Source organism: Lacerta agilis, chromosome 6 (genome assembly GCF_009819535.1).
Source record: "Lacerta agilis isolate rLacAgi1 chromosome 6, rLacAgi1.pri, whole genome shotgun sequence".
Taxonomy (NCBI): domain Eukaryota; kingdom Metazoa; phylum Chordata; class Lepidosauria; order Squamata; family Lacertidae; genus Lacerta; species Lacerta agilis.
In genome coordinates, this window is record NC_046317.1 from 54,855,866 (window position 1) to 54,876,893 (window position 21,028).

Here is a 21,028-nt window from a genome sequence, read left to right on the forward strand (position 1 = left end):
CTTGCCTCCTTAATGTAGTTCCTAATTCCCATGCAGTATACCAATTACCATGGTCTATCTTCTTTGTTACTTAGCTTTTCACAAGACATCAAGTTGACTCTTGGGAACTAATTGTTTGAGGCTGCAATCCACACACACCTTTACAGTGTGTGTGTGTGTGTGTGTGTGTGTGTGTGTTCTGCCAGCCAACATAGAGTTATACAAAGTGTCACTCCATTGGTGCAGATATCCCTCTTCTGCCCATTGAACATGAGTGCAGGTGGAGAGTCCACCAGCACTATCCCTTTCAGTAGAGCCCAGCAGAAAACCCTGAAACATGGTGTTCCAAAAGTGGGGCAGGGTTGAGCTGGCTTGAGAACCACTGCCTTCTAAGCCACTGTCACACCCAACCAGCGTTGAACCCAGTCTGGGCCTGGAGCTTCTGTAGGGATCAGGCCTAATCTATCTATCTGCCCTGCACCTTCCACTCCTGCCACCATGAATGGCCAAGCTGCAGATGCTTTACCACTCCTCAGAACTGTGGCAATAGGGACTTTGGATGGTTCTTTGAGTATATTACTAGCACCTGGCACCATTTTTAAAGTAGCTTTGGAAATTGAGAAAGTCATTTAGAGTGGAAGACCAGGAGGAGGGCCATGTAACCTTTCACTACCAGCTGTGTTTTTACTCAAAATTGAAAAAGCCACGAGGGGTTTTTCTTTGGGAAAACAGCTGGTGGGGATAGGTTATGATTCCCTTTTTGCCACTTCTCTGCTCTAATTTTCTCCCTCCGAAAGCTCATTTGCTGGTCCCCATTGAATGCATTAGCGTAAATGTGCAATTATTTCTTTGGTCCTATGTTGCTTTGTCAGTGAGCACCAAACTTTATATTATGCCAGGAATTGATCTCCCAACTTTTTTTAAAAAAATGCATTCAGAGCTAGGATTGTGGAGGGGTCACAAGGGGATCTAGAGCAGGCAAGCAACTTTCCAAATTGCTGATTAGTTCAGAAAATTTACTGTTCTCTCAAATTTGTTTTGCAAATGATGACTCGTTTCATACCTGTCCAACAGAATGAAATACTGGATAACATGTATATCAGATGTTAGAAGCTGAGAATAATGGTCATGAAGTTTTTATTTTTGTTATATTTATATTTGGCGACAGCTGGGAAAACATCTTTAGAACATCCGTTGGGGAATCACAAGCTAAAAAAAATCACACCCCTCTTAATCTCTAATCTGACTGGTGAAATTGGGACAAACAGAGAGGATTTGCTGGTGTGTGTGTGTGTGCACACGCGCAGTGTTGCATTCCCAGAATAAGATGCTGAATTTAGCATATCACTGATTGAAGGAACAGAGAGAGAGAGAGATGCCAGCTTCCATATGTAAATTACCAATGCATTTTAGTGATAGGCTCTGTTACGGATTAAGCCATGTCCTGTATATAATGCCTAACAGTATATTTTGCAAACAGAACCAAGAGTAGATCATGGCTGAAAAAAAGCTGCATGTAAATATATTCATAAGCCACATGCCATGGATAAGTGCTATGAGCTTTTGTCTTGCCATGTCTTCCTTGTATGAGTTCTAAGAGTCTTTGAAAACTAGTAAGCTTGGCCAGTTTTGAGTAGTGCTGTGCCAAATTTTCATGAATTTTGATTTCGGATTAGAAGTGTTGGAATTCATTTCATGCCCTGTCCCAACCACTTATCTGTACCCAGCTGGATTGGGGGACAGAGCATTAACTCAGTTGCCTCTGTGCATTTAGCCTTCTCCCCAATCCATAACTTTTCAAATAGTTTTTAAGACATACTTTCCACAAAGAGCTGGGAAAAATTGTTTAAAAGCAGCACACTCTTTGTAAGGAGGGAAAGAATGCACCCCCCCCTTTGTGGTGGTGGAGGTATTCTGTGCTAGTTTGGCATCAAATGAGACTTGCACTCATACACACATAGTTTTGCTGGATTGTGGTCAAAATGTATATTATTAAAAGAAAAGATGCAGTTGTCTGTTGTGATTGGCAGTCCTGCTTATATAGAGTACTGCCTCGGATTACCTAGCTCAGAAACCTAAGATGTAATGGATGAGCTTGCTATAGGAGCTCATTGGCTTCCTTGAGCCTCTGGGTTCAGTTGTACAAATCCCCTGACACATGACAAGTTTCTGGCAGATAAGGCCATCAGTGGCTACAAGTCATGATGTTTACCGGTATATGGTACCTCCATAGTCTCCAACTGTCCTGAAAAGCTGGGATTGTCATGAAAAGCCACCATGGCTTCTCACTATGTCATGCGGAGCCCTGAATTCTGCAATTGGGAAAGGGAGTGGGGAGGGGCTGGAGCAGGGGCAGGAGGAGGAGGCAGCCAGACCATTCACAGGGGTGCAGCAGGACCTGAAGGGAAGGGAGGGGTGCCACTGTGCTCCTCAGCTCTGCCAGCCTGTACCACTCAACACATCTGACTATTGGTGGTCACAGCTGCTGACCATAGAGACTACAGGTGAAACTCGAAAAATTAGAATATTGTGGAAAGGTTCATTTCTTTCAGTAATTCAACTTAAAAGGTGAAACTAATATATGAGATAGACTCATGACATGCAAAGTGAGATAGGTCAAGCCTTTATTTGTTATAATTGTGATGATTATGGTGTACAGCTGATGAGAACCCCAAATTAACAATTTCAACTTTGGGGTTTTCATCAGCTGCACACCACAATCATCACAATTATAACAAATAAAGGCTTGACAAATCTCGCTTTGCATGTCATGAGTCTATCTCATATATTAAACTCTAGTAGCTAATGAAAACAATTGCTTACATAAATGGACTTTTCCACAATATTCTAATTTTTCAAGTTTCACCTGTACATTACTGGCATGGAAGTGCTGCCTTGTAAACAGTTGCTGTGGTTGCCTCCTCTGATGCCCAAGGCAGGCTGACGGAAGCCTCCCAGTTTTACCATATATCATCTAAGACCCCTGCATATAACCAAGACATTTGCCAGTACAGTATTGTTACATACCCCTCTTGGTAATAGCCATTGGGGCAGCTGAGCCAGCCCCACCCTGTTCCCGTATTCCCTCGGCAATGTGTGTTTTCGTGCAGAAAAGTGGTGGGAGGCACTTACTGGGGAATCCCTCAAGGGGAAAAGGCTAAGAGCCTGGGGATTGGTGGTGCAATGGCAATGCCCGGACAGAGGGAGCAGACTGAGAGGAGGAGGTGTTAGAGACTGAAGAGGCAACAGTGTTTAGTCAGCAGGAAGAGACTGGGGCAGAGGGCAGTCCAGACCCAGAGGCAGGAGAGGAGCAGGGCCAGGAGATAGAGATGAGGCAGGCTGCTGAAGAATCCAGGGAGTCCCCCCCCCATCTCCCAAAATACACAGAGAAATGAAGAGAGACAATACAAGGGAGCCTTAGGCTGCTAAGGAAGGAACTGGAGGAGGGCCTAAAATCTGTCACTAATGTGTTATGATGGTGGATTCTTCCAGTTGTGAGATGGTCTTTAAACCAGGTGTTCTAATGAGGCCTTAGAAACTTGAATTCTTTCCATAATGAACTTGCAGGCTTTAGTGGTTTACAAGCAAAATAAGAGGCATGCTTGGGAATGATTTAATGTGCTTATATATTTGGCTATGTTTTATTGCTTGTTGATGTTGAAGTCCATATCCTTCTCTGGTTATGTTTGTAAGCAGCAAACAGTTGCTCATTTATTCTCCAGGAACTAGGCTTTTTCTTCACCTAGTCCAGCTGTCTTCAATTAAAATGCAACAGGGCCATGAATCAGCAATCATGGCTATTGTCCTGCTTGTAAGCTACTGGCGCTACTTTTACTACCCCAGGAAAACTGTGTTACTCCCTTGCTAAATTCATTTTCTTTTGTATGCGGGAAGGACTGAGAATGTAGACATCATTACCCAAATTCGATAAGGGCATTTCTTGGTCCCTTCCCTGCATATTGTGGAGAGGTGGTGGGGAATAATTGTGAATTAACCAATGGGTCATATTGCAGAAGCAAAGAGAAGGTCACCTGCCATTCTCCGCAGCTGTAGAATATATTTTTCCCTGTTGTACAAGATAAGCTCTGATATATACAAAAGAGCATATCAAGTGGCAGTCTGTTAATTACTCATCACCATCTCGTTGGGCCAGTATGTATACGTTATCATCAAGGGTTTCCTCCAATTTAGTCCAAACTACTCAATATGTTCTTAAAACATCCTTGACAAATCTGCTGTTTAAATGAACTATTACCGGTGCAATAATGCCTTCATGTTCTTATATCCATTCAGGTTGCTATTTGCATTGATGAGCTGCAGCCCAACAATATTTTATGAAACTGGGGTTTCCTTGCCTCACCAGTAGTTTCCTCTTGCACCATTGTCCATGTGCAACAACTGTAAACTCTGACAAGGATACAGAGTAGAAAGACAAGTCTGGGGATGCTTTCTCATACAGCTTTGTTTTTATTTAAATATGAGCAAATTTGTCTGCATGTCTAACTGGAAGCCAGATATTTATAGCTCTATTCAAGATAAACTGTAAATCAGGGATGAGGCAAGCTCTGATGAGTTATTGTAGTAGTTTTGTGAAGCAGGTTTTTGGTGTTTTGAAGCTGAGTGATTTATCCCCATTTGTATTGCCTTTAAATTCACATTACCAGAGCGACAGGTGTGCGTGTTAAGTCAAGACTTGTCAGAATGTTTCTCAGCCTGAAATTGTCATGGGATGTCTGTTTTGTAACTATCTTGGTTATTTCACTCAGTCATTGTGCTAGAGATTAGCCATCTTGCACTGGAAGATAAGTTTAAAGCGTATGAAGGTTCGAATCCCCCACATGTATGCGCTTGATGCTTAATTTGATAACAACACAATGAATGATATTAGCTGCTGAAATGATTTATAATTTATAATGTTCATCAAGTATGATTGTATTTACTTTAAAAGTAGATCCATGATTGTGTATATGTTACCTTGAATTTCCAAAATTGGATGAATGTGTGAATGTTGGCAATGCCCAATAGAAGACAGGACTGGTTGGCTAGAATCCTGAACAGGAGCACTGCACACTGAAATAGATTATTGCATGTCATTCTTGTGACTTCCTAACAATCAACATTCCAGTGATACTGATGAGATAATAGGTAGTACTTGCACCCATTTCCCCCCTTTGCTGCCTACCACTGAACCCACCAATTTGCCATTGTTGCATCAGAGAGCCATTGTCAGTCAGTGAACAATGATGAGCTAAATAGACCAAAGCTCTAACTCTGTATAAGGCAGCTTCCTATATTCCTCATTTAGGGGATTAGATGAATGTGGTGTTCCAGAATATCTAATTGGTGCAGTGCACACACGTAGCATGCTTCAGCTTGTTTTTTTCCCTTCCTAGTTCTCTGATCATGCTTTGCAGGGGACCAGCAAACAACTTTTCCTCTTTGAGTATAGGGGTATAAAGAATACTTGAGTATAGTATAAAGGATGCCTGAGATTTCCCAGGGCACCTACTCAATTCATGAGCAGATCTTATAGCAATAAGGAAGAACATGGCAAGCTGTCAGGCAAACATATCTTTAATGACCAAGGGAATGTTTTCCAGTTCTTTATAATTGTTCTTTCTTCAGTCTCTTAAAGCACTATTGTTTGAGCAGAGGATATTGCATGCATGAACCATGTGTTGGATCCTTGTTGAAATTTGGCTCTCAGGAGACAAGAAGAAAACAGGTTTTAACATTTTTAAAAACCACCACCTACAGCATTCTGCATCATGTAGCAGCTGCACCCCTGCAAGAATTTCTGAGCTATTATTTAATATCACTAGTTTCTTGCACACATTTTTCATGATTATGGTAACAGCATTCCTCTCTTTTCTCAGAGTTCTGGGAAGTTCAATATGCTAACACCAGAGTGATGGTGGCTGGGCATCTCAGTCCTTCAGAATAAACCTTCAGTAGAACAGATGCAGTCTGTGTCTTACAAATTGGTCTGTGCTGTTCTCTCCTAGTCCCATTGACAAAAGCAGTGTCATTTTCATGGATTTAAAAAAGCACTGAGTTCTGTATCATTGTGTGTGTGTACACAGAAGTCACTTCCAAGATCTAAGTGGACATTGGCTGACTTCAGCCAGTGAGATAAGACAGAACATACAAACAAAACTGCTACACAAGTTGAAAGTTAAGTAGAAAAAGTGTGACGCTGTGTCTCTTTCTGAACACTCCTTTTTCCCTCCCCTGCTCTAGGCAATCCTTTTCACCTTTCCTATCTCATGCCATCTGGAAAGTTGAGTTAAAAAGTGGAAAGCTTCCTCACCAAGAGAAGTTGCATCTGAGCCATAGCTGTCAGCTTTCCCCTTTTCTTGCAAGGAATCCTATTCGGAATAAGGAAATTTCCCTTAAACTAAATGATCTGAGCATCATTTTCTCAGTAAAAACAAAAGTGACAATTGACCTGGTAGCATATGCTGTTGCAGAATGCTGAAGTCAGCACTATTGTTAATAATTACAGTATACTGTCAACCGGCTCAAGGCTACAGGACACAATTGTAGGAGGTGCATGCTTTTAACTGTGTGTGTAAGACTGTGGTGTGTGTGTTTATATATGTGTACAAAGACAGCCCTCTTTATCACTCCCTTTAATAGCAATGCAATCACCATTGGGTTTGCTGACAGGACTAGAACTGAAACAGGAACAAAAGGAAGATATCAGAATGTTTGGGGGGAAACACAAGATTTCCAGTAGTTCAAAAAGATTTTTTGTTTTTTTTTTTGTTTTTAAGGGCTGAGCATTCTCAGAAGCCACAGAAACCTGAGTGTTAGTTGCAAAGAGGAAAGAGAAAAACATGTGTGCCTGAACGCAAGTCAAGTAACTTAACAAACCTCACTAGGGCTATTCTTGAGTAACAAATCTTAAAAATCTGGGGCATAAACTACATTTACAATTCTGAATTTTAACATTTTATTTATTTATTTTTTCCTCTTCGATATGGGGCTATCTGGTTAGCTCCATTCCATTGTGGGTTATGTTTTCCTTTTTTCTTCAAAGTTCCTTCAGAGGTTTTTAATTCTGTACAAATGTATTTTTTTCTGACTGATGGTCGAATAAAAGAATGTATGTATGTATGTATGTATGTATGTATGTATTTTTTCCTCTAAAATAAGGTGTCATGTAGAGCTAGTAGAGTAATATGAAGAGTTTCATCCTGAAATTTACCCAGTCTATTAGAACTCAATAGACTTTCTGTGAAAAGGTCAGGGGGAAAGTGGCTTAATCCTTTGTGTGACCCTTTTCTTAGTTACCAGGGTAAAGGTAAAGGTAAAGGGACCCCTGACCATCAGGTCCAGACGTGTCCGACTCTGGGGTTGCGGTGCTCATCTCGCTATATAGGCCAAGGGAGCCGGCGTTTGTCCGCAGACAGCTTCCGGGTCATGTGGCCAGCATGACAAAGCCGCTTATGGCGAACCAGAGCAGCGCATGGAAACACCGTTTACCTTCCCGCTGGAGCGGTCCCTATTTATCTACTTGCACTTTGACGTGCTTTCAAACTGCTAGGTGGGCAGGAGCAGGGACCGAGCAACGGGAGCTCACCCCATGGCAGGGATTCGAACCGCTGACCTTCCAATCAGCAAGCCCTAGGCTCTGTGGTTTAACCCACAGCGCCACCTGGGTCCCTGTACCAGGGTACAAAAGGCTAAATGAAATGTGGAATTTGCTTGCCTTTTGCAGTCTTCCTCCAAATATTTTTTTAGGAAAGATGAATACAGTGTGTATGAATCTTAGTTGCATGTCATTAAATCATTCTCTTTTCTTTTTACAGTAAATCATAGTATCCTGCTGCACTACGGTAGTAAGACACCACTTTGCCTTGTTGGAGGAAACTGGGGACGTAGGATCTTAGCCAAATATTCAAAATGGTAATGCAAAGATATCTCCTAACCTATACGGGAGTGGTGCTCGCTTTATACTTTCATCACCTCATCAGAGCCATTGAAGTCCCTCGGGATCGTAAGTCCACTGATTGTTTATTCATTCATTTATTTACTTTCTCAGTTCCATCTCTGGGACAGCTGTCCCCAACCTGAGGTCTTCAAATGTTGCTGGTCTACAAGTCCCATCATCCCTGCCTATTAGGCACACCATAATCCCTGCCTGATTTTTTTTTTTTTGTTCTGTTGAAGATAGTCAAGCTTTCATGACAAATGTCCTTGGAAGCACATAACTGGGTAAAAAAACAGAATCTGTAACTTGAACTAGACTATATTTATATTCAACTGCTTAGAGGTAAGGAGGCAACACAAAAGATATAAAGGCAAATTCACGGAATGTAAAATGGACCCAGAACACATGACATATTCAAATAACATTTTAGATGTCCATATTCCCTGATGGTTTCATTCCATGGCCCAATTTGTTTTCTATGTTGGGAGTATGGTTATATTTTCATTTCAGCTCATTATGTGTTTATGATTGTCCAGCCAGAAAGGCAACTAACAGCTGGGTGCTATAATGTTCGGTTGTAGTCTTCTTGGTCATGTAAATAGATCACCTCTCTTTTTGTACTAGCAGGTGTAACATGGCTGTTACTGCTGGTTTAAATGGTTATTAGTGGAACGGCTACCAAAAAAATACCCAAGCTACTTTCAATATGAATGGAAAAGCCATTTTCAGACCAATGTACTGCAGCCTCTATTTCTTTTTAGTATTTGACCTAGAAAAGTAGATCTCAGGAGCTTTGAAGCTCTTGTCTGGGATTGCTTAATGTTCTAATCTTGACTCCTGCTAGGAACATAGACAGCTGCCTTATATGGAATCAAATCATTGGTCCATCTATCCCAGTATTAGGTGCAGTAACTCACAGCAGTTTATCTAAGGTTTCAGCCCTCCCTGGAGATGTCTGGGACTCAACCTGGGACTATCTGCATGTTTTACTACTCAGCTATGGTTCTTCTCCAAAGGGGATGGTTCAAAAATAACATCTGGCCCTTACCATGTGGTATCTAGCATCCTCTTGTAGCTGAACCTGGTAACTGTGGTTTATTTTCTGAGTTCAAATCACACTGAATTAATCCTACTTTCATATGGTGGTTTGTAGTCAGAGGCTCATGAATTCCTGGCATACAAATAGGCTCCTAACTCACCTTCATCTAATCTCAGAAACAGTAAAAGCTGGTGTGGTCAGTACCCTTTACCTGAGATTTAGACTAAGGGGTCTGAATTTCCCCTAATTTATATACAATATATGCTTGCTTGCCTATATGTATGCTTTAGCAGTTTACCTGATGGTATAATGACCTCTTACATATGACCTTGTATACATTTCCTGTATACATTGTATACAGACATTTACACCTGCCCAGCATCCTTATTGTGAAATTTCAACAGTCATGAAAACTCTGGTGATTCATATCTCTTAAAATCTTTATTATTATTATTATTATTATTATTATTTGTACCTGAAACATTGAAATGTTTTTGACTGAAACATTTTTAATGTTTAAAGTACAAATAAACAGAAAACAGATTTGAAGAGGTATGAATCACCAGAGTTTTGTGAATATTGAGTGGAAATGTATAGTTTAAACATTTTGAAAGAACACAAATTTGCCTTTAGGTTTCTGAGTCTAAGCAATACTATTTGCATTCATGAGGATTGGGTGCATTTAATAATTGTTCATTTCAGTATCTTATTTCTTTTGTTTACTATGCATGGATAACACAAACCTCAGCAAAATTTCAACTAGGCCACTGCATCATGTGACTTTAGGTCACCCCCCTAGCAGTCTGATAGAAGTTTTGTTTTGCTGTTGTTTTAAACTGGTTGGAAGCATCTATTGTACATCTCTATTCTTCACAGGAAATGTAAAAGAAGAGTTCTAAGCATGGGTACCCACTCTGGCATTAGTTAGCAGTGGGTGTCATGGCCATGCTTAAGATAACCGAATTAGCAAAAACTGCTTTAGCAGGAAGCTGGTTTAAAGAAATGGAGTTCTCTCCCTACCTCTCTTCTCCCCAACCTTATACTGTATACAACATTCAAGTCTCACATCAAATGTGTCTGATCTATAGAAAGGACTTTATGAAAATTGAGACAACGTATGTACTTTGGTAACCAAAGAAAATAATTAATAATTTTTAAATAATAATAATAATAATAGGCAAAGCTCTGTTGCATTAGCAGAGAATGTTTCTCAGCTCAAACAGACCTAAACAAACACCCCAAAGGAGAATTTTTAATGGAACTTTCATACAATATTGTTTCAGAGTCAATCACACAATTGTGGTCACTGGGACCTGGTACTGAATGAAGACACTTGGGCTACAATCTTAGCTATGAACGCTTCCCTATGAGAGAACACAGTGGAACTTTCTTCCCAGCAAACTTGCATCAGATTGCACTGCTGGTCCCTTATTGATTTAATATAATGCAGATTTTGTTGAAAGGTCTCTTTGGCATTGTCTAACGCAGGGGTGGGGAACCCATGACCCTCCAAATGTAATTGAACTCAAACTCCCATTAGCCTCTGACAGCATGGCTAATTGTCAGGGATGGTGGGCATCGTAGTCCAACAACATAGGGAAGGGCAAAGGTTAAGGCTCCCCTGGCCTAACTGACACTGAGTTTCATGATGAGGGCACTAATAATTTTATTTGGGGCACAAGCTTTGATTGCTTCTGGTTACACTTAATCAAAAAGCTCACTACTTGTTCTGATAGGCGAGTGTCGGAAAAGGAACACAGGGGCAGTAGAGAGAGATTGAGAATTCTTACTTGGTAACTGGTTCCCCCCTCTTTTTGAATGGAAGAATTAGTGTAATGTGACCTTAGAAAAGAAAGAAAGGCACACTCAGTACTTGTTCTAAAGCTTGTTTGCTTTTAAACAAACATTTGCATTTCTAAAGCACCTTCCATCTATTATCACTTAATTCCAATAATAGTCCGCTTGGGGCAGGAGATGTATAAGATTAGCTCTTTGTTGGAGGTTATGTAACTGCAATACAGTTTTACGGCTTTCCATTTGCTGTGTTGGGGCTGTTGCATGATAAATATGTGTCACACATACAAGGAGCAATGTTCAGGTGCCATCCTGCTGTGCCTCTTATGTAACATGCACATGCCATCTCTTGGCCTGTGTTGAAAATGTATATGAAGTGGTGTCCCCAGTCTACCCCTTTCCCTAAACAAAGCTAAGTGATCAACTGGAACATTTCCAGTTCAAAGGCTGCAGTCTTAAGTATGTTTACTAGAGAGTATGACCCATTGAGCTTATTGGGACATCCTTTTGCATAATCATGCTTAGACTTTCACTTCATTTCAGCTTGTGCTTTTTGGACAGCTGAGCAATCCTACTAGGCAGCAGATATTGGGGTGGATGCAGTGCATGTCCTTTTGGTGAGATGGTTTGACAAATGTTTTGAAGTATTGCCTACTTCAAAGCAATGTTGCTCAACACAGGACCTTGTAACAGGATGATACAGAAAAGTGGGGTGTCCCAAATCAAAGGAAAACATTAAGGGATCTGGAATACATCTGCCTCATCCAGCTGGGCCCATTTCAAAGGTTTTCTTTCCCTTTTGCATGCATCAGGCTCTAGACTCCCCTTTTCCTTCTTCAAGCTGCTAGGGAATTGGATTTTTAATCTTCCTTTTATTGAACACAGAAAAGTCCTCTGTCTCCCTTAGCCCTCTGGTGCCTGCCCATTGTTTGTGGCAGAGGCTCAGCTAATTAATTCATCACTCCTATTTGTGAACTTGAAAGGTTTCAGGTTTTACTAAATCGAGCAGGTGGTGCATAAATAGCTACAGCTGCTCTGGGTTTATGATAAGTTTGCAAATTGATGACTCTCCACACAAATGAGCTCTCTTTTCCTTTTGAACCCAGACCCTCAAGCCCTCCCTCCTTTATAGAGATTAGTGATTTCTACAGGTGCAGGGGTGAGTTAGAGCAAATGTCCACCAGTGAAGCCATGGTATCAGATTTGAATTCTGAGTTGTTTAGCCAGCAAACTTCCCCTTGATGATGTTGGAGAGGCAGCTGAAAATATATTGAATCAAACTTGAGCATCATCTGCATTCAGACAAAGGGATTCTTAAGAGGAGGCTGATGATAAACATAGATGTCTGCACGAGAAAGCCTTGCTTCACCATCTTTAGAATTTTGGAGCTGTTGGCAAACAGATATACTTACAGAAACTGGAGACTCCTAGGGAAACTTAGTAGCCATAGAATTAGAGAATTACCAGTCTCATGGATGGGTAATTGATTAAAAAAAGCAGAGGATAAGAATAGGAATAACGAATAAATTTCAGCTAATGTTCGGACATCTTAGGGTGGGGCCAGTAACATCGTTGTAGGGACAGTAGGCATGATCCACTTCACATCTTTACTATACCCATGTAGGTAAGAAGTGGAAACCATTCAAAAGATAAACCAATGGGTTCTTTGGCCATTGGCTTCAATGGGAGAGAGGGAGCAGACACTTTTTATATTTAGTGGGACTATAGCAGGGAACGAATGGGTACGCAGCATTCTCTCCTTTGTTACCTTCTGTCCATACCACTCCCAAAAGAAGACAGTGCAGGCTATATATTGCTCAGATTCCCCTCATGCTTAAGAGGTTTGGGAAGCTTCGCATGGAAGGCATGGGAGGCTAGAGAACCAAGGAACAATTTGTGTGGGGTCGTCTGAAGTACTGCAGTGGCAATAGCAACAGGAGCAGGAGGCTGGTTCCATGCCCCCAATCCTGATTCCCCCCCCCACTTCATGGTTGCTGTTTAGAGTTTTTGAATGATTTTTGGAAGTCTAAATAGCATGGTTAACCTCACAAGTAGGCTAGCTCCTAATTTCTAATGCTGTCTGGCCTGGTTCGCATGAACCAAAATGATTCCTCATGAAGTCTCCCTATCTGTATGGAATATGTGTCATTAGTATCTCTCTATATACAATTTCCCACTTTAATTGTTGTTTCAAAAAAATGTTACAGTGATTGTGAAAATAGCTACTGGCAAGCAGGCCATACTTTAAATTCTCCAAGGGACCAGAGGCATACATGTAACTGAGGATGGTGTTGGCCACATCATATGGAAAGAATGTTTGAACCTGTGGGCTAGCTCTCAGCTTGGTCTTTCACGTGCTTAAGCCACTCTGAAGAAACTGGAAGTAGATCTTGTTTGAGGCTTTTGTCCATCCTTTAGAACAAGAAGAGGAACCTGTAGCCCTCTAGCCCATCTCCCATCAGCCACAGCTGGTACAATGAATGGTCTGAAATGATGAGACTAGTGGTCCAAAAGCATCTGGAGTGGCACAGAACTACCTCTTAAAAGTCTTGAATTGCCTAACTGTAACCTATTAATTTCTCTTTACATTTTTGTTGATGTTTTATGTAACTTTTTACAGGAGCTCGGAGTACTAGACATAAGCTAATCATTGCCATCCTTAAAATGCTAAGTTTTCAATTTAACTTTTTTAGATAGCTATATATACATACTAGATCTAAAATGTGTTAGACTAACCCTTCCTCTCTCTTTCTTTTTTAAAAATACGCTTACACCTTGGAACTAACAGCAAGTATTCAAGATACATGTAAGTCTTACTTACTGACTTGTTTTTTCTCCAAAGCAGCTGTCTCCAGTTCTTGGGGGGGGGGGGAGAACACTGTGCATAGTAGCCATGTACATAGCAGACAGCCAAGAAGCCCAAAGTGAAACGGGGCCATAGGATGGGCATTACTTGCATGGTTAATAGCACTAAACACTGGAGTCTGAGTTTTTGAAGCTTGGATGGTAACATAGAAAAGCTGTATCATATTCTAACCAAAGTAAGGAAACTCTGTTTTTCTAGTATATGGTACTTGCTACATTAACATCAAATACAGGTAAGATACAAAACCGTTTGAATGAAGCTTTTATAGTTGTACCAAGCTTTCTAGTTGTACAGAGCTATTCTTTAGGCATCTAGGCATTCTTAGTTGAGGAAGAGTTCTGTGAATCATGAAAGTTTTTGTTATCTCCTCAGCATATTGTCCTAGTAAAAGTTACCCAAGTGGATCATTTTAGATATATTTGAGCCCTAACTACTTGTAAAGAGGCCCTCTTGCTTCTGGACGGGGGGGGCAGTCCTCTTCCCCAACACCCCTCTTATGAGTGGTTTGGATTTCCTTTTGAACTCAGTGTGAGGTAGAGGAGTGTGTGTGAGGGAGGACAACTTACTAAAGTCATTGGCAGTCTGAAAATATATAACTAGTAGACCTGGCCACACGTTGCTGTGGCTCATTTTGTGGAAACAGCCCTGAGACTTCCCCGTCACCTGTTGTTTTCTCTCTCCTGTTCCCCCCTCCCTGTCCTCTCTCATCGCGGACTCTCTCTTTAGTTTGTGCGCAGCTTCCCTCTGACGACCCCCCTGCCTCCCTCTGCTCTCTCCTCCTGGGCTGCCTGACCTCCTCCCCCCCACTGGAAGGAGACCCCGTTTTCGCTTCCCTCCCCACAGTTTCTCCATTTGAAATGCTACCTGCCTGTGGTAAAAATGCTAGCTCCATCCCCCGCACACACGACCCCGCTTTCGCCTACCAAACTTGGGTTGGTTCTCCAGAACCAGCAATGGTGTCCAGCATGCTTTCAGGTTTGCTACGGTCCCCTCCCAGTTTCTGGGCTGTTAGCAGAGCAATTTTAGCTATTTCAGAGTCACTCACGTAGCAGGAAGATGGTCTGTGTGTAAATGAGCTGCAGCAATAAATCTCTCAGGAGCTGGCTTCTTCCTTATGTAGAAGTTTTACTATTTACAGTTACCAGTTACTCAGCATGGCTAACTCCCGGCACAGCAGAAGAAAAAGAGAAAGCGTCCCAAACGCTGACTCACAGAAAAACAGCACGTCATGTGATCAGAGTAGTTTTAACCCTGTAAGCTCTGAACTATATCACACCCTGTGGTCTTTGACGTCCACTGGAGGGAACTTTTTTGCATAAATTCACGAATTTACCTGGGAAAGGTGTGATATTTTTTGCAATCTAGGTACCTAAGATCCTTCCCATATGGCCAAGGAATGTTGTGTCCAAATTTGAAGGCAATCGGTCAAGCGGTTACGGAGCATTGCGGCTACATCAAACGACCCATCTTGAACGTTTTTATATATATAGATGGTCACTGGAGAGAGAAAACCTCAGGAGAAATGGAATACTGCGGCTTGTTCCAGGGCAGCAGGCTAGACTTAACACCAAGCCAAGCCAATGACATAATTACTCCTACTTGGGGGGTGGGGATCACTGAGCTGCATTCCCGTGTCCCCCCTCCAATACACCACAACTGATGAGAGCAGCAGTGCTCCGCTGCAGGTTACCTATCCCAGTTCTCTGCTGTCCTGTGCATACATATGGAGATGGTGCATCATAGTAGCTTTGGTGACAGCTTTCCCAGGTGTGATTCCAGGAGCCAAACCTTCTCATTGAGCTTCACTCTACTAAGTGGGTGAACTTACTTTGTGGCATCTTACATATATTTGCAGATGACATGTGGATTCAGATGTGGGTGTATGGTACTCTCTTGGGAGGACCTCCTTGATTCCATCTGCATGTTGTTTTTCTGTGGTTGTTTCTTTCCTGTCCTGGTTCTTCTCTTCCCATACTTGAAATATCAGATGATAATTATGTGAAGATCAAGCAATTTGGGAGCACCACATTGTGGGGCATTGGCATATAGAGTTTGTAGGTCCAGGTATGGCTTTGTCTGGTAACATAACCTAGTCATGCAGTACTTTGCTATCAGTGTGCCTGTTCACTGATATTAGATACTGAAAAATTTATTTGCTGATTTCTGCAGCCTGTAGGACCATCTCTCCCTCTATGACCTGTCCACACTTTGATATTTTCTGGGGCCTCTCTTGTAATACCATCATCTACTGAAGTTCATGGGTCTATGTCTTATCTGACAGCTACTTTGGCAATGACATCGTGGCTATGGAACATCCTCCACCTGAGATGTGGCTAGCACTGCCATTGTGCATCTTCTGTGCCTGTTGGAAATATTTCTCTTTCTCTGGGCTTTCTGACTATTTAAAGCATCTTCTCTGTATTGTAGTGTGAAAAGATGGAATGTACTTTTTATTGAATTCTGATTTCTGCTTTTAATGTGCTTTGTCTGTTTTTGCAGTTCAGTTGATCAGTACCTGCCCATGGATCTTGTGATGAATGGTGTGATATGAATAATTATAATAAGAATAGCAGCTTCCATTTTAATCTGACCTTGGGTGCAAGCCACTGAGAAGATCGCCTTTGCTCAGCTCATATTCATTTTGATAGGGCTTGCAGGCTAGAAACGTCAGTGGATTGTGCTCCTTGCCTTTCACAAGCAGGAAGGCAAAAACAGTGCATAGAGAACTGATGGTGTGCTGCAAATACAACAATCTTGCATATCTTTAGAATATATGGACTGTGGAGTTCATAGTTCAATTTGTAAAGGGTCTTTGTAAAACAAAACAAAAAGCAAGAGGCATGGATAATGTTTTAAAGAGCACTTGCTCTCACTAATTTGCTGTTTCAAATGGCAATAAGTGAGAATGTCTTCCTTTGCCGCCTATTTATTCTCTTTTTCTCTGTCCCTTTTGCATATACTTTACAGTGCCTCAACCCCCTACTATTACAAAGCAGTCTGTGAAGGATTATATTGTAGATCCGAGGGACAACATCTTCATTGAGTGCGAAGCAAAAGGGAACCCCACTCCCACGTGAGTGCAGTTCTAATTTATTTGTTAGGTTTGAATTCCACCCATTCATTGTGGAGCTCAAAGTGGTATAACAAAACAGGTGCTTATAATCAAAGCAGTGGCTAAGCCCACACCTGACTGTGGGTCAGAATAGCATTGCTATTCTGGCAGCCTTTCATGGTGAGTGTAAGCATGCACCGTCTCTTGAATGTAAGGGTTTTTTGTTGAATGGTTCAGGTGTCATTCATTAAATTGCATGTTTTGGACCACTGTAGGGATACCCATAGCAAATTATCTCTGGAGTAGTTAGAGGAGTTTGTATCATAAAAGTTCTGTTATAGCCCTGGAAACTGGATGCCTTGCAAAAAAAAATGAATTGCAAATGCCACCTGATGGCTATTCCATGTAAATTATTTGATCACTTTATTTGCTCTCTCATACCAATAACAAGGAAAATATGCTAATATATTTACATTATGCTTCTCCTAGAAAGTAGAATAGAGAAATCCAACTCATGAATGCACTGAGCGTTAATGGATCCAAAATAACATGTAAACCAGCTCTTCCTGTGCAAAGAAAGTAATTGTCTCTTTGATGTAACTATTTTTATAGATTTTTATGGACGCGAAATGGAAAGTTCTTCAATGTTGCAAAGGACCCAAGAGTAAGCATGAGACATTGGTCATCAGGTACACTGGATGTTGACTTCCGTAGTGGTGGCAGGCCAGAAGATTATGAAGGGGAATTTCAGTGTTTTGCTCGGAATGACTTGGGGACAGCTGTCTCCAACAAAATCTTTCTGCAGGTTTCAAGTGAGTATAATTATGATACTATTAGAAACCTTATTGTTTTAGAACCTTATACACTGTGTCATTTGTGTTTGCAAGGTCTTTTTGTATTTGAGAATTGTTAATGTGCAGTTTGTTAGAGTCTAGTTCTAGTGTCTAACTAAAAAGCATTCAAAATTAATACAGTGGAACCTTGGAACTCGAACTGCTCCGTTCTTGAACGTTTCAGCTCTCGAACACCGAAAACCCTGAGGTAGGTGCTCTGGTTTTTGAACGTTCCTCAGAATACGAATGTCTGACGTGGCTTCTGCTGTGTGAAAACCAGCTGTAAGCCAATTGGAAGCCACGTCTCGGAATTAGGATCGTTTCACAAGTTGAACGGTCTTCCAGAACGGATTATGTTCACGTTCTGAGGTTCCACTGTACAAAATTGCAGAAGTCACCTTCCATCACAGCAACTCAGAGAATCAGTGCTTTATTTTCATTGCCGTTCTGTAATTTGTTATTTAGAACACCTAAGTCACTACTTCCCTGCTTGTTCCCAAGTTACTCACAAATTGCCTCATTGGTCAAGAGTAATGTTCCTGCTTGCTTTCTTCAAAGGTTGGCTTTTTAAAAAAACATACTTTATACTAGGATTTTTGGGGGGTGATCCATGGGTAATATTCTGAAGGAGATTCCCTACTAGATACCAAGGAAGTATATAACTTATTCTTGACAATCATAACTTTTCTGGACACCAAAAGTGGTTTGATAGTTCAAAACTTAAATTATTCCACAGTTGTTTCTTTAAGAAAGTCAAAATCTGGATTTAAGTGATATCTTAGTAGAAAATTAATATTGCATAAGCCAGAGCAGTGTAAAGTATAGGCTAGTATAAAGTTGGAATAAATTTTGGTATTGACAGAAGGGGAAGAGGATTAAATAATGTGGATGGATCTTGTGTTGGGAAGAAAATATGTATCCCTGTGTGTGAAAGGGGTGTGGGTATGCTTTTAGTCCCACCCACCATTGACATGCAGCTCCCAGAAGGTTATGCAGGACTTGGAATAGAAAAGCTTCCCCACCTCTGCTTTAGATGGCAGAGCCGGATAAAGTGCGGAAAACACGATGGGATGGTGACAGGCATCACTCTTATGGAGCAGTTTCAAAAATTAGCACCATGTACCTTTGTGTATGCATGTAATTTCTTTTGCGACATTTTTAATTGCAGAGTCTCCCTTGTGGCCAAAGGAAAACTTAGACATTCAAGAGGTTCATGAAGGTGCTCATCTTATCTTGGCATGCAATCCCCCTCCTGGACTGCCACCTCCAGCTATCTTCTGGATGAGCAGCTGTAAGTCTTCACACTGGTTAGCAGGCTAGAACTGTACTTGAAAATGAAGAGGGTTCCCTAACAGGACATGAGTATAATGGTTTAGGCTGATCTCGGTGATGCTACTGTTTCCCTTGTCTATACTGACCTTTCATGGGGTTCAGTAGCATTATGTCACAACTGCAAAGGAGTGACCTTTTCCACCTTTCCACGCTCTCATGTTGTCAACACTGAAATGAAAAGAATCTGGTTGTGGTACATTCAATATCTGCTGCTTGTTAATATACAAAAGAAGATGGAGCTTCACCCAGAGATAGCCCAAGACCTCAGCTGGGTTATACTCCTCCAGAGCTCACCCCAGGATCTCATTAAGTATCAGAGAGGATTCTGAGATGCACTTCCCATATTGCACTTCTTCCTTAATGCTCTTAAAAATGCTGTTGTAAGCTATCACTCTCATTGCTCTGCTGTTGGGATGTCCCTGGCTGCAGCTCTTGGAAAGAGCTGGTTCGCATAATAAATTTGAGACCTACCTTCTCAATCTAATTATTTCCTTTTCTATGTGGACTGCATGTGCATGGGGTAAACTGACTGTGTCGGCTGGTCATATTTACAAAGTAACTAGTCTTTATAGCAGCGAGCTATGTGGATTTTCTCTTGTGTGTCGCAGAACACTCATATTGTGAGACAATTTTATCGTTTTTATTATTCTTTTGGGAACTGTGCGGAAACTCCTATTGACAGGTGGCATAATAGTTCTGTTAACTAAGCAAGTAAGCAGAATTGGTTCTTTGTGTTGCTTTTCACCCATAGTAATAATTTGAAGTACCTAGCTTGGATTATCGGAAATGTCTTGTATTGAGTTCTGCTGTCCAATGCTAGCAAGAAGTAATCAATTTATGTATTTTCCAGGTTGCTGTGGCTAGTAGATAATTGCCCCTAGTTCTATCAACTACAAAGGTGCAGAGCAGTGAGTTCCAATAAGATTTATTGTTCTTTCTTACAGCCATGGAGTCAATCCACCAAGACAAGCGTGTCTCCCAAGGACAGAATGGTGACTTGTATTTCTCCAATGTCATGCAGGAGGATGCCCTGACTGACTACAGCTGTAATGCTCGCTTTGCCTTCACCCACACCATCCAGCAGAAAAATCCTTATACCCTCAAAGTCATGACCAGTAAGTATTTACTATGATCAGCTTGGCTGGAACTTCATGAGCACAATCCCTTCTGTACCTGCTGTGCTGGCAACATTCAGAGAAACCATCTCCTTACAAACATGGCAGTTTTGTAATATTCCTTGAGTTATGAGAGGGCCTTTTACTACATGTTCTTAGAGGTGTGAAAATGCTTTATTTAACACATTGGTGCTCTGTCCTTCCTCCAAGAAGATCAAGACAGCTTACATGAATTTTGGAGGTTCAAAATGCATTTTGAAGACAGCTCTACTTATTGGGCACATAGCGCCTTATTTATCTGTGAGGAATGGAAACGTCATAGACATCAGCTGACATATCAACATAACAGGTTCCAGCATGTGTCCACACATTTTTCACATACACGCAGGTCCTGCTTTCTGAACACAATGTGTTCCCAATAAATCGTTTGTTGAGTGAGTGTTAACAAGCTGAGTCAGCATAACAAGCTGATGATTTCCATTGTTTTCCTATGGGAACATTTCTATTCCATGCTTTCTCCCTCCATGCCTCCTGCCTAAAACTGCTGCAGCCAATCAGCAAAAGCCAAACAAGGGGAAAACTCTCTCCTGCCCAAAATAGTTGCTGCCAACCAGCAAAACACAAAAAGTAAGGAAGTGGGCAAACTCCGCCTGTTTGGAGATCTGAATCAGCCATTTTGTAACATGGTTTGGATATAATTCTTTGTGTATGAATAACTAAGATTTTAGATAGCAAGCATTCTGGCAGCAGGACTTGTTTGCATGTGCTTTTTTATGATATACAGTACTGCTATTTTCTCTGGTTTGGTTGCTGCGTTGGATTCAACTGAAGAGCACATCTATTGCAATTAATGGATCTAATTTAGTCATGAAGATTAATTTCAATGGGTCTACTCTGAGTAAAACATAGTTGAATGTCACCCAATATTTTTAAGGGTTCATTGACTAAATGCTTGGATATCTATGATCAAACAGCAAGTAAATTCAAGAGATCATTTTTTAAAAAAGACCTATCAGGTTGCTCATATGACTTGTTTGATTTTTTAGTTCATACTTCCCTGTTTGCATGATCAGTGTTCCACA

At 41.2% G+C, this 21,028-nt stretch overlaps 1 protein-coding gene across 7 annotated transcripts in view; it reads left to right on the forward strand.

Annotated features, from left to right (window-relative positions):
- NFASC (neurofascin) overlaps positions 1-21,028 on the forward strand; it is a 160,651-nt gene that overhangs the window by 49,714 nt on the left and 89,909 nt on the right. For 5 of the 7 annotated variants that reach the window (XM_033152781.1, XM_033152782.1, XM_033152783.1 and 2 more), the window contains exons 3-8: positions 7,794-7,981; positions 13,537-13,554; positions 16,582-16,687; positions 17,279-17,478; positions 18,668-18,790; positions 19,776-19,946. In XM_033152781.1, coding sequence (XP_033008672.1) covers positions 7,888-7,981; positions 13,537-13,554; positions 16,582-16,687; positions 17,279-17,478; positions 18,668-18,790; positions 19,776-19,946 — 712 coding nt within the window. In that variant the 5' untranslated portion in view covers positions 7,794-7,887. Of the gene's footprint in view, positions 1-7,793; positions 7,982-13,536; positions 13,555-16,581; positions 16,688-17,278; positions 17,479-18,667; positions 18,791-19,775; positions 19,947-21,028 lie in introns of those variants that run through there. The other 2 variants (XM_033152784.1, XM_033152785.1) reach the window with 2 other exon arrangements.